The 14,497-nt window shown below is 34.3% G+C and overlaps 1 protein-coding gene across 6 annotated transcripts in view; it reads left to right on the forward strand.

Moving 5' to 3' along the window:
- The window catches only part of LOC105772914 (uncharacterized aarF domain-containing protein kinase At1g71810, chloroplastic), a 28,617-nt gene that overhangs the window by 1,045 nt on the left and 13,075 nt on the right, over window positions 1-14,497 (forward strand). For 5 of the 6 annotated variants that reach the window (XM_012594409.2, XM_012594410.2, XM_012594407.2 and 2 more), the window contains exons 3-13: window positions 567-605; window positions 2,040-2,210; window positions 2,323-2,475; window positions 2,623-2,658; window positions 4,007-4,050; window positions 11,120-11,210; window positions 11,851-11,892; window positions 12,008-12,116; window positions 12,654-12,768; window positions 12,902-12,951; window positions 13,066-13,144. In XM_012594409.2, the coding sequence (XP_012449863.1) occupies window positions 567-605; window positions 2,040-2,210; window positions 2,323-2,475; window positions 2,623-2,658; window positions 4,007-4,050; window positions 11,120-11,210; window positions 11,851-11,892; window positions 12,008-12,116; window positions 12,654-12,768; window positions 12,902-12,951; window positions 13,066-13,144 (929 nt within the window). The remainder of the gene's footprint in view (window positions 1-566; window positions 606-2,039; window positions 2,211-2,322; window positions 2,476-2,622; window positions 2,659-4,006; window positions 4,051-11,119; window positions 11,211-11,850; window positions 11,893-12,007; window positions 12,117-12,653; window positions 12,769-12,901; window positions 12,952-13,065; window positions 13,145-14,497) is intronic. The other variant, XM_012594405.2, reaches the window with a different exon arrangement.

Here is a 14,497-nt window from a genome sequence, read left to right on the forward strand (position 1 = left end):
TGTGGAAAATAGTGGAAAAAGGTTCACAATGTTTTAGAGAATGCAAAGTGCAGCTGAACAAATGATTCGATCATCATAGAGATAAAGGGAAAAAGGGGGCAGGGGCAGCAGGAAGTAAAAGCTTGTTCACTTTAAATGTCACCTGAAAATTCTAGAAAATCATGATATAGATATTAATGTGATGTTTACTTTATCATTCATGTTTTAGCCACTAGAGCGGTTTATGCTGTCATTTCATTTTTCTGCAGATCAGCTATACTTCCCATTTTTCCATTAAGATGCACTGTTACTCAAATTCAAATTCTTTCTGGGTCTGTCTTAAATGTATCTTTGAAAAGTTGTCTGAAAAAAATTGTTAAAGAGAATTTCTTCTATGGAGTTTTCTGCCATATAGACTTTTCTTTTGGCCAGAAGCTATACTGTCTCTTAATGTTTAGCCTCTTTTTACTAACACACAAACAATTATATACTATTGTGCTTGGATTTAGATTGCTAATAACTTGGAATCACCTTTGATTTGATTTCATTTTTAAAGAAATTTAGTTTTCTTTCTTTCTTCTTTGTAGGCATACATTAAAATTGCTCAAGCTGTTTCATCACGACCTGTAAGTTCTCGTAGCATCTAGGATAAGTTTCATGTGCTTCACAAATTTACGTGCTTTCTAATTTTCCTTTAAACTTGTGATGCATGTTGGGTCCTCTGTCTGCTTTGGTTTGTTAAACTTGGTTTTTGCAATGGGTCTTCTTGTTATATGCACTCAAATTATAGGAAAGGGCTTTTCTACTATAATGAAAAGCTGCATTTTTTTATTATTGATAAATTCATCCTTTTGGCTTTTGAAGTTCATATGAATATTACAGGAACTAATCTCTTGTACTGTCCGAGTTCTTTTTCCTTCCTTTTTTATGGGTTGGAGATACACTTTTTTTAAACAAAGTGGAGACAGAAAATGACAGCTGAAACTAGATTTTTATTTCTATTGAAACTACCTTGGTTAATGAAATTTCTACATTCCTGTTTGGTTCCTTTAGGGGCAAAGTTGCATGGTCTCAGAATTTAGGAACAGCTAATAGTTCTATTTGGTTAGTTCAGGATCCGCGTTTCGAAGGAATCTTCTGTGCACTATGTTAAAGGCTTAGTTTAATGTGCTAATATAGATTTCGAACAAGAAGTTTCCATGTAAGTATATATATATATATATGAAAGATAGTTGATTGGATCCTAACCACATATCATTGTTCTTGAAGATAGTCTCTGCAATCTTTCAAACTTGATTAAATTCATCCCAGAAGTTATTTGCTGAGAACAAGTCACTGGAAAGCAAATCACAAAAAGAAAATTTTGATGAATGGTTATTTGGAACTGTATTTTTCATCTCCTCAATCATTTTAAATATCACTTAGCATGATGATGGATATGTCATTAACTGCACCCTTGGTTCTTCAAATGTAGTTTTACCTATTAAGTTCACATTTACTTTCCTCGAACAGCAGTTTAGCTTTAAGTTTGGCCTCCTATAAAACAACTAGCAGTACATGTAATGTAAATTGATGGGTTGGTATTTTAACATGGAGGCTGATTTATTGACTTATTTTCTTGTTGCAATATGTTTTACTGCCTTTCTGTACTCTCTAACTCTGGTTTTCCTTGATCTTCTTTTTATTTGTGTCACTATCATTTTAGGTATGTCTAGGATAGGGTAATGGATAAGGCATTCCTAAAGTTTGTGGCCTTGGCCATTCCAAACAAAGATCATTCTACAGAAACATCAAGTTTCAGAATCAGTATTGCTGGTATCTGGCTTAGACATTGTGCTTGAAAATTAGATCGCACATTCCTGTAGCTCTACGTGTAGGATTTGATGTTGATGGGTCAGTAATCACTTACGATCTGTTTTAAGCCTTTCCAGCAACATCCTGAAGTCAACTGCATGCTTCATATAGGGCTTTCTTAATGCTCATACTGCTTTGCATCATATGATACATAATGTGCTGTATTCATTTCCAATATAAGAACCTTTCAAGATGCTTTTATGTAGGATCTGATACCACCATCATATTTAGATGAACTCTCATTGTTGCAAGATCGAATAACTCCATTTTCTACTGAAGTTGCACTTGATACTATAGAAAAAGAACTTGGTTTACGAATAGATGAGCTTTTCTCTGAGATTTCGCCGGAGCCAGTTGCTGCTGCATCCCTTGGACAGGTTGTATCTACTTATATTCTCAGCTTACCTATCCATGAGTGCTTTCTTTCTGAGTGTTTTTGGAATTTTCTTAGAAAACTAAACCCAACATTCAGTACTCTCTCTCAAGTAGGTATATCAAGCTAGGCTTCGCCGTAGTGGACAGGTTGTTGCTGTCAAAGTTCAGAGGCCTGGTGTTCAAGCTGCAATTTCCTTGGACATATTAATCCTGCGCTTTCTAGCTGGGGTGGTTAAGAAAGCTGGTAAATTTAATACTGATCTCCAGGTAATTTTGGGTTTGCATTGCTCTTCAATTGAGTAGAGTTTATTTCCCTGCAAATATGTTTCTGGATCCAGCCCATCTAGTTTAACTATATATTTCTGCTTATTATTCATTGACTGGTATTAACCAAGAAATATGCCCCATATTTAGGCAGTCATTGATGAGTGGGCTTCGAGTCTTTTTCGGGTATGTACTCATTTCCTTCTCCCCTTACGTGCTTTAACTCTATCTATTAAAATGCGGAAACAGCTTCTAAACTTCTTTTATGTAGTTGCAAACGATGTCTATTGATGTCTTCTAATGCAAGGGCATCTTGCTTTGAATAGGGACCTGTTAAAACATTATAGACCATTAGATATTTAAGTTTAGCCTAGGTGTTAATGCTTTAAGGCCTGAGCTTGCTCAAATGATTGAAATCAAAGCTGTTTCAAAGGGTAAGATCAAGTGATTTTCAACTATGCTTTTTGAATTTGCTCTCAATTTATTAATCCATCCGAGAGGAACACATACAAAGAATAGTAGATTTTAGGAAAAATTATCAAGGACTTGATCACTCTAGAATTATTTGAGTTTCTCAGTTTACAAGTAAGTGGATGAATAGATGTTTAATTTGTCTAATTTTCATCTTTGAATATTCCATGTTATAACATGATTTTCCTTGTTGATGAACTTGAATTTTTCCTTTTAACTTATCAAAAAGCTATGAGAAATATACTAGAAAAAATTGATTTATCTTACATCAGGTTTTTGGATTCAAATTAGGTCTTTTCTCCTTTTACACTGTTACCATTTGTTTTAGGTTGGAGGCCCTGACATGTTATCTTATTGGCGCCAAAATTGTTCATCAATCTTTTTTTTTTTTCTTTTTGTGTGTGTGTGTGTGTGTGTCCATTTCTGTTAGTTGTTCATTTGAGGAGGGTTGTTAAGTTGTCTTATCATCCGACAATTTTAATTTGAGGGTATATTGTGGGCTTATGCATGTGGTGTGCCTTTCCATCTATTTTGAATTGGTTTTAACTTGGATGAATTGATAAAGAGAAGCTAAAAGAGTTCTACAGTTCTTTAATCAGTGCATCTTGGATTGTGAAAATATGTCTTACTTATTGTCATTCTTCAGAGACTTAATGATAGTAGAACCTGATATAAACATATTATGCGAGTGCATGAAATGGGAGTCTTTGGTGAAAACAGTTAATTGTGATGATAAATTCTCCTCTTTATAACTGTACAGTGGAATGTTTGTATCTCAACCCATGAAATCTTCTCAAAATTGATCTTAAGTAGCTAACTCAAAATCTTTCTTACCACTTTTTCTTCGTGAGCATTCTTTTATCTTCCTTTATCATGTTCATTATAATAGATTGCCCTTTTATCTATAGAACGTATAGTAAAATATCTTTTGTGGTAGACAAATTTTAAATTGTTATAAAATTTGTCTAAGTCTTTATCCCAAACTATCTGAAATGTTATTTTGCTTCTTCCAGAAGATTCTTAGAACTTCATATTGAATACAGGTGAATCACATTGTATGCAGGAGATGGACTATAGGAAAGAGGCTGATAATGGACTCAAGTTTAGGTAAGAGCGTTGTAACAGGTGTGCCTCATCTCATGACCTGGAAATTTTCACTGGCTAAATGTATGACGATTGAGCTCTCATTATGGTAGTTTTCTGCATTCTTAGTTGGGCGGGTCATATTATATCCATTGAACTTTGTTGGCTGTAATGATCTATATAATTATATATATTATATAATTACATTAGTCACATGGTTATGGTTCATCCGCTTTATTAACCTTTACATCAGTAAATGCAGATCAGAAGTCATTTTTGTTTAGTCAACTGCCCTCTCTTCCCTTTTCCTATATTTATTTGGGGACTAAAACTTAATTGACTACAAGGACTGCAAGAACTTAACAGGACAGGGAAAAATCTTTAGCCCAAAACCTTGCCTATTGATAAAAAATGCATGTTTTTGCTTATGCCCTCTGTCCTCGTGGTACATAAATCTTTATTTCAGCTGGATGATCCAAATCTGTAAGATGGTGGTTCATATGCATGATCAATGATACAGCATTTAGCTTTATTTCTGGAGCTTAATTCCTTGATATGATGCTTTCCAATTTTTTTCTTCTTTGATGCCATCTCTCCCTCCCTCCCTGCCTCCCTCCTCGTGGTACATGATCTACATAAATCATTACTTTATTCCAGCTGGACGATCCAAATCTAAAAAAAGATGGTTCATATGCATGATCAATGATACATCATTTACCTTTATTTCTGGAGCTTAATTCCTTGATCTGATGCTTTTTGTAGAGATTAGAAGAAATCTTATGTAATCTTTGACCTTAGGTAATCAATATCCCTTGAGATTAGGATCCCTTTAATTTAGGAGACAAACCCCCTTAAGTTTAATATTTAGTTTCTATTCTTTTGTATAATCTTTTCCTACAAGTACTATGGTGCAACATACTGCTGGATATATAGAAAATAAAAAAATATATTTTTTCTTCCACTCAATTCTTCATGGCATTAGAGCTGGAATAAAATTCCCCACTGTTTATGGTTGAATCAGTCATTTTTGGAAGTAGCAGACCAACAGCAACAACAGAGAGCACCGTGAGTCTTGGCAGAGATTCGTTTCATGATTCATTGCAGCTGACCCTTCATAAGCTAAACGGAAGAAAAACTACTTGGAGTGGGCTCAATTTGTGAAGTTGGCCATTGATGGAAGGGGGAAGCTTGGGTGTCTGACAGGGGATATGAAGAAACCAGAAGAAGATGACAAACGGCTAGGCATATGGCGGTTCGAGAATTGTATGATCATTGCTGGCTTATTGAACTCTACGGAACCTTCAATTGGTAAACCTTATCTTTTTCTTCCTACTACAAAAGATGTATGGGAAGCTGTGAGAAAAACCTATTCAGATGTTGACAATTTTTCTCAAATATATGAATTAAAAACCAAGTTATGGAGGGCTAGATGAGACAGAGAAGTTACAGAATATTTCAATGAAATGGTGTCACTATGGCAAGAGTTAGACCATTATTATAATGGTGAATAACATTGTTCTTCAGATAGTGTAAGATTCATGAAAGAAGAAAATGATAGAGTCTATCTTTTCTTAGCTGGGTTAAATCGAGATTTTGATGAAGTGAGCTAGAATCATTGGAAAAAAGCTGTTTCCTTCTATTAGAGAAGCCTTCTCTGAAATTAGAAGAGAAGAATTTAGGAGAAAAGTCATGTTAAAACCTGACCCTGATCGCAAATCTGCCATTGAAAATTCTGCATTGGCTACAATGAGAAATGACTTTGAAATGATAGGAAAAAAAGGCCATTGTGTGACCATTGTAAACAACCATGGCATACATGTGAAACCTGCTGGAAAATGCTGAAGACGGATCTACTCTAGGCATTGACTGCCGAGCCTTCCGAGCAGCAGGTGCAGAACAGGAGCAACAATCTACTAAGGAGACACCTCCCTTTATGAAGGAGCGGTTAGAACACCTGTATAGACTTCTCCAATCTCCGCAATTTCAAGTTGTGAATCTCCAAACCAACCAACTTCCTCCGGCTCTTTTGCTCAATTAGGTAACGTTGCTTCGGTTTTCCTCAGCGAATATAAGCCTGATTGCTCTTGGATCATCAATTTTGGTGCAACTGATCACATGACAAGTTGCTCCCAATTTTTTTCAACTTACACACCTTATGCAGGAACCGCAAAGATCCATATTGCTGATGGTTCATTCTCAATAGTTCCCGGAATAGGAACCATTAAACTCTCCCCTTCATTTTATATGTGTTGAAATATGTGAAACTCATATATTTTGGGATATATTGTTAGGTAGATAAATCTTAAAATAAATCATTTGAGATATTCTAGTAATATTTTATTTTATCTTTTAGTAGTTTATTAGAATAAGGGAATTATTTTCCTTATGTTTTAGTAGTTGATTAGAATAATAGAATTATTTTCCAATTAGGTTATGACTCTTTTCTCTATTTAAATTCAGTTGTTTAGTTAATAAAAGATAGGACAGTTTTATTAAATGCTCTCTTGAAAACTTTCATGGCATCTGAGCTAGGTTATCTCTAGTAGCATCATGGTTAAAACAGCCTTCATTGGAGATAAGAGATCTAGCAATCAAACAGAGGAAGAAAGTTTTACCGTTAAAACAACTAATGAAAATTATGAGGGCCAAAGTTCTCTAGAAGGGTCTCCATTCACTAAGAAACAACTAGAGCATCTATACAAGCTTTTTCAATCACCACAATTTCGGATGAATTCTTATCTTCCTAACTTATCCAATAATCCTTCTTCCTCCTTTGCCCAATTAGGTACGAATTTTTTTTCTTTTTTTTTTCAGTGCCAAGCTTTCTAAAACAAACACGTGGATCGTTGATTCCGGAGCTAGTGATCACATGACTAGTAGTCATTTTCTTTTTTCAACTTACACACCTTGTGCAGGAAACAAAAAAATCAAAGTAGCAGATGGGTCGTTCTCAGCAGTAGCCGGGAAAGACAGTGTTAAAGTTTTGCCTTCCTTGGTTTTACATGATGTTTTACATGTGTCAAATCTAGTTTGTAATCTCATATCGGTCAGTAAATTATCCTAGTCCTCGAATTGTCATGTTATATTTGACTCCTCTATGTGTAAATTTCAAGACATAGTCTTAGGGAGGATGATTGGCAATGCTACAGAATCTGGTGGAATTTACTTTCTTGACGACGATCATCTAAGTCAACCAACAACTACTTTCTGTTTAAATTCTGCTTCTAGTTTTGATAAGGTTATGATTTGGCATTATAGGCTTGGACATCCTAATTTTTACTATTTAAGATATTTGTTACCTGATCTATTTAAAAATAAAAGTCCTTCATATCACTATGAATTGGCTAAACATCATCGGTCATTCTTCCCACCTCAAAAATATAAAGCTTCCAAACCTTCTTCGTTAATTCATAGTGATGTTTGAGGACTTTCAAGAGTCTCAACTTTTTCAGGAAAATGTTGGTTTGTCACATTAATTGATGATCATACTCGCATTTGTTGAGTGTTTTTATTAAAAGATAAGTCTGAAGTTAAAAATGTGTTTCAGTTTTTTTATACTATGGTGAAAACACAATTTGGTGTGAGAATAAAAGTACTTCGGAGTGACAATAGTGGGGAATTTTTTAGTGACCAATTAGATATTTTCTTAACCAAACATGGTATAGTCCACCAAAGCTTTTATACAAATACACCACAACAAAATGGGGTTGCAGAAAAAAAAACCGACATATTTTGAAATTAATTAGAGCTTTGATGTTCACTAGTCAGGTACCACATTATCTTTGGGGCGAAGCCTTGTTAACAATTACATATCTTATTAATAGAATGCCTAGTAAAACTCTAAACTATAGAACTCCTTTCAATTTCTTTAAAGATAACTTTCCTAACTCTAAATTGATCACAGATTTATCCCTCTGAGTTTTTGGGTGTAGTGTTTTTGTTCATCTTCACAACTAAGGTAAACTAGATCCTAGAGCAAAAAAATGCGTCTTTGGTGGCTATGCTTCTAGTTAAAAGGGTTACAAATGTTACGATCCAATTGATAGAAAGATTATTGTTACCATGGATGTCACATTTGTTAAAACACAATCTTACTTTGATTCTAATCTTCAGGGAGGGAATTATAATAAGGAAGATTCTATAATTGATTAAGAAAATACTAGGAATATACAACATAGGGATTCTAATAATGGGGAAGGTGAATTTATGATTAACACAGAAATTAATGATGTTAATGTTGTTAATGAAAAGGAGTATGAAGGTGTAGAGTCTGATCATGAGAATAAAGAACAAACAAGGGAGTTAATTATTTATTCAAGAAGAAATCGAAATTAAGAGAGTGGAATCCACCAGATTCATCACCAAGAATCCGACCCGCAAGTTCTTGTCAAAAGTCCAGGTAAAGCTCATAATCCAACCAATGAATTTTCTGATTTAGATATTCCAATTGCTAAAAAAAAAGGTGTTAGAAATGTTGTCAAATATCACATGTCTAACTTTGTGTCCTATAAAGCTTTGTCTTTGACATTCTCAACCTTTGTTTCGTGTCTCAATACTGTGAAAATACCCAAAAATGTAAAAGATGCTCTACAAGTTCCTGAGTGGAAGGAGGTTATTTTAGAGGAGATGCGCGCTCTTGAAAAAACAGGTACATGGGAAATAGTGGAATTACCTGTAGGGGAAAAAACTGTGGGCTGTAAATGGGTGTTCATAACCAAATTCAAACTGGATGGATCTTTAGATAGATACGAAGTCTGACTGGTGGCTAAAGGGTACACTCAAACATACGGGATATACAAGATGCTCCAAAGGTTCTGGAATGGAAAGAGGCTATTCGAGAAGAGATGAAAGCTCGTGTAAATTATAACACATGGAAAATTGTAGAGTTATCAAAGGGGAAGAAGATGGTTGGATGCAAATGGGTATTCATAATCAAGTTCAAATTAGATGGGTCGATTGAAAGATACAAAGTGAGGTTGGTCGCTAAAGGTTTGACACAAACCTTTGGGATTGACTACCAAGAGACTTTTGCACCAGTAGCCAAGTTGAATACTGTCAGAGTTCTTTCAATTGCAGTGAATCTTAACTGGCCTCTTCAGCAACTAGACGTGAAAAATGCATTCCTTAATGGGGTTCTAAATGAGGAAGTTTATATGGATTCATCGTCAGGGTTTGAAAAAGAATTTTGAGCAAAGGTGTGCAAATTAAGGAGGTCTTTGTATGGTTTAAAATAGTCACTTAGAGCATGGTTCAAGAGATTTACCCTGCTCATTAAAAAATAGGGGTATTCTCAAGGGCAAGCTGATCATACTATGTTTATAAAGCACTCGAGTGAGGGGAAGATTGCTGTTCTGATTGTATATGTTGATGATATCATCCTCACACGAGATGATGAAGCATAATTGAAACTGTTGAAGCAAAAAATTAGCATCTGAATTTAAGATTAAGGACTTAGGAAACTTGAGATATTTTTTTGGGTATGAAGATAGCTCATTCAAAAAGAGGTTTGACGGTTTCATAGAAAAAATATGTGGATGACATGCTTAAAGAAACTAGAATGAGTCAATGCAAACTAGCATAACACCAATCGATGGTAATCTAAAGTTTGGAATATCAATAATTAGTAGGAAAACTCATTTACGTATCTCATACTTGGCCAGACATTGCATTCACTGTAAGTTTAGTGATTCAATTAATGCACTCACCACATGAAGAGCGCCTTGAGGTAGTTTATCGTATATTGAGATATCTAAAAAGTTCTCTTGGAAAAGGGTTATTTTTTGGGAAAAATGAGCAGTGAGGCATCAAATTTTACACAGACGCAGACTGGGTAGGTTTGATTTCAGATAGAAGGTCCACCTCAGGCTACTGTACATTTTTTTGGGGAATTTTAGTGACTTGGAGAAGCAAAAAACAAAATTTCGTAGCTCGTAGTAGTGTTGAAGCTATTTATTGATCTATGGCTCGTGGGATTTGTGAAATAATGTGGCTAAAGAAGATATTGGAAGAATTGAAGAAATCTACAGCCATGCCTATAAAGTTCTATTGTGATAACAAGGCTGTGATTAGTATTGCCCATATTCCAGTTCAACATGACAGAACAAAGCATGTTGAGATTGACTAACACTTTATCCAAGAAAAGATTGAAGCTGGGATGATTTGCTTACCTTTTTATTCCAACTTCACAAGAAGTTGTGGGTATCCTTACCAAAGGATTATCGAAGCCTTCTTTTGAGTCTTTAATTAGCAAGTTAAGCATGACAGATATCTATGCTCCAACTTGAGGGGAAGGGTAGAGATTAGAAGAGATCTTTTATAATCTTTAACCGTAGGTAATTAATATCACTTGAGATTAGGATCCCTTTAATTTAGGAGATAAACCCCTTAAGTTTAGGTTTTAGTTTCTAGTCTTTTGTATAATCTTTTCTTACAAGTATTATGGTGTAACACACTGCTGGATATATAGAAAATAGAAAGAAAAAGGAGAAGAAAAATTTTCTTCCACTCAATTCTTCACTTGCCATTTTTTTTCTTCTTTGATGTCATCTCTCTCTCCCTCCCTCCCTTTCTCAGCAATCTGCAACATTTGTTCATGTTTGCTTGTTCAACAATGTCTTCAATACTTAAGCATGCAATCTAGTGACTTCTTACTGCTCTCACCTTGGTAAACTTTTATTGGAAAACGATCATTTTGGTCGACTCAGGTGTTTCTTTTTCATATGGGTATGCTTCGTTATGTAAGTACTTTCTTTCCACTAGGCACACCTGTCATCTACTGTAGTGAGCTTCATGTACTTGTGGTTCTTTTGAAGCTGATAGGCAGTGGGTGATGTTCATAATGTCCTTAAACAAACAATACCGATACGTTAGTTTTAAAAGACTCATTATTATATATTTTTCATGACTTGTCATTTGGTTTCACTGTATCTTTCAATTGGGAGTTCTTACTGTATGTCTTTTATCTCGTCAAGAATGTTAATCTTCAATCTATTTCTTCGTCGTTACTTTATTTAACTAATTTTTCCTTTTTTATTTTTTTAAAGGTAACTTAATGCTCTAAGCTGCTAACCACTATTGTGTTTTTCTTAAGCAGACGTCTATATGGTGGTTTAAAAGATGTTTTTGTTCCAAACATAAACATGGAGCACACAACTCGCAGAGTCCTTGTTATGGAATGGGTGGAGGTATTGTCTGTATAGTCTGTTTTTAAACTAAAGAAGTGAGAATCACAAATTTATTACTGAAAAATGAAAAGAAGGCTTTGAATTATTCTTTTGTTGCATGAATAGTAGTATCTTATGTTTGGTATATGATAAACAAAAGTTATTTGCAATGTTAGTAAACAACTTTTTTGCCTATTTCTTCCTCCTCAACATGAAAAAGGACATGGACATGCCACCCATTTTAAGTGTTCTATATTGTTTTTGGTCACCTTTTATGGAGAATCTAGAGCAGGATTCTATTAAGCCTTGCATCTTGTTTGAGATATTTCTTCCACATCAATCAATTAATAAATGCATATTCATTCTGCTTATACTTTATTGAAATGAGCCTAAATCTCCCTCCTTGTCTCTTATTCTTTCTATTTGGAATGGCAAAATTAGTGTTCCTTGAATAAGACAAGTTTCATTGTGTCTGACTCCCATTCTTTTCTTTGTCCACCTATGAGTAACTACATCATACTTCAGGCATACTTTTTTCTGGATTCATAGAATAACATGCTCTACCTCATTAAAAAGTGATCATTATATCTCTTAAAAGTGCGATAATACTTCTTGTGTATTTACTTGATGTTGTGCTGATTGTCTTTTATTTTTATTTTAGGGGCAAAAGTTGTCTGAAGTAAAGGACCTATACCTAGTTGAGGTCATTTTTAAAGCTATTTGCTATTGTTTTATTATTTAGCAATTAATGTCAATAATTCTGTTGTTTGTGTTGTGGCTTAATGACTTTTGAATATCTTTTCCGTGATGCTTCTTAGGTAGGAGTTTACTGCTCATTCAATCAACTTTTAGAGAATGGGTTCTATCATGCTGATCCTCACCCAGGAAACCTTTTTCGTACATTTGATGGGAAACTGGCATATATTGGTATTCATCTTGAATATGGATAAATTTTTGGTTAATTATAGTCGGTTTAAGGCTTCTGTTTTTAGTTTTTATTATTTTTGCTTGACATATAGATTAACATTTTTTTTTGTTATCTTTTAAAATTTTCCTAATTTTAAAGATGATTTCATTATATATTGACCATGTTGTCGTTTTATAAATGCTTTTCACTCTCTATGTAGAAATAGAGATGGGTAACTTTTGAAGGTTGATAGTTTGTTGGGATGGCTGTCCATTAAATTAGTTATTTAAAATTTGTTTATTTCATATATTTTAACAAATTTGCTAATAATATGGGAATGATTTTTTAATTGATGTTAGCAATCACCTTGCTACATTTAAATATCCAATATATTAGTTTTCTTCTTTTCTACTTCTCTCTCTCTCTTTGCGTGTGGGGATGGGGGATTTGCCTATTAGCTATACTCTTCTACCCCATATAAATAACACCTGAACCATTATCATCTATCAATAATTGCTAAAGGTCCAGAATTAACCTTTAATATCTTTAATGACCAGATTTTGGTATGATGGGTGAATTTAAACAAGAGTTCAGAGAAGGATTTATTGAAGCTTGTCTCCATCTTGTAAACCGTGATTTTGATGCACTGTCTAAGGATTTTGTCACTCTCGGGTACTGCAATTTTCACGTTTTCCAATTATATCTGAAAAGAAAATTATTATATTGATTCAACATGTCGAAGCCTGGATTAATTATTAACTAACAGTACTTACCGGGAATCTTATTTGTTTTGGTTAAATTACAGGCTTCTTCCACCAACTGCGGAAAAGGAGGCTGTTACAAAAGCTTTAACAGGTTTCCTTTCTATTTCTAGATGAGACTGCGCTCCAAAGATCTGTACTTTTAGAAATTGATTGCCTCTCTGAACTAATTAGTAATTATCGCCTCTCCTTGATCATCTGTCTTTAGGTGTCTTCCAGGATGCAGTTGCCAAAGGAGTCCGAAATATAAGCTTTGGAGACCTTTTAGGAAATTTGGGAACTACCATGTAAGGAGTTCTGTTTGATTTTTATCATATGCATTGAAATTATGTTCATGTGCTATTCTCCAATGTTTGTCCTTGTTATGTTGGTAATTTGTATGTTTATAAGTGTGTAGATCTTCTCTCTAGCATGTGCAAGTCACGTATGAACAAAGATTGATTACTTGAAACAAATAATAATATATTGAAAGCACTGAAAATAGAAACTAGGGACATTTCTTGAAGTACGTAAAATTAAATAGACAGGAAAGTGAGGGAACCCACAAAAGAGATGCTCCAATGGTGAAGAGAGCTAACTTGTGAACAATGCCATGCTACCAGGAAAATTTAAGATGGTTAGTTCTGAGTTAAAACTGATGTACAGTTGAGATGAAATTTTGATTCATTAATTCAGGAAGCATTTACTTTTGCCAGTATAAGAATTGAAAGCACATCTGTAGGTATAATACAGCTTGTTAAGTGATAGGAGCTGCAGAAAAAGAATAAAAGGAAAAGTATTTTATTTGCAAACATGAGTGCAAAAATCTTAAACGCCCAAACATTGTTTGTGTGGAGTGGACAAATCTCCAATACAATGAACAAAATGACTTGTGCTGAAATTGAACCGGTTAAACAGCTTATTTATACTAGTAAAGCCTTAAGACATTTCCTCAAACTCAACAGAATAACATATCAAAAGAAAGTGGCTGTGCAGAATCTGCAAGTAGTTGCAGATTCCCCTTGATATTAGGAAGTTTGAATCTGCAAGTAGTTGCAGATTTCCATTGATATGAGGAAGTCATGTAGACTTTGCAAGTTGTTGAAGATTCCCCTTGATTTTTGTGAGACCCTATAATAGCTGACTTCTTCCATATTCATGTGATGCTCATGTGGTAATTTATATTTTTCCTCCTAGGGTAAGTTTTTAAGGGAGGTGTCGTATCATTAAACTTTCTTAAAGAATTCTAGCCACTAAAAACTGTGCTGGTATTTGTTGTGTAATAAAGATTTGAAGGCTCAAGGAAAGTTCCACTTGTCTGTCTGGCACGTGCCCTGTCTTTTGGAAAGCATAGACTTGCATGAAAAAAACAAAACATTGAACCAGTTATCTCTCCAATAGATTTTCCTTATTACTACCTGCATCAGCAGATAATTAGTTGTTGAAAATCAGAAACGAAATCAGAAGAAAGAAATGAAGAATTTGTGTTTATTGAGAATGAGAAAATACATGGGTATTTATACAACATATGTAGGCCTATCTAAGGAAATATTATAGCTATAAATGAGTAATCAATCCCTAAATATCAGTAATATAACTTAATCTTGATTTGGTCAGCTTGATTTGATCACCTGTCGACACTCCCCTCAAGTTGGTGCATA

The sequence above is a fragment of the Gossypium raimondii genome, chromosome 6, assembly GCF_025698545.1.
Source record: "Gossypium raimondii isolate GPD5lz chromosome 6, ASM2569854v1, whole genome shotgun sequence".
Lineage (NCBI taxonomy): Eukaryota > Viridiplantae > Streptophyta > Magnoliopsida > Malvales > Malvaceae > Gossypium > Gossypium raimondii.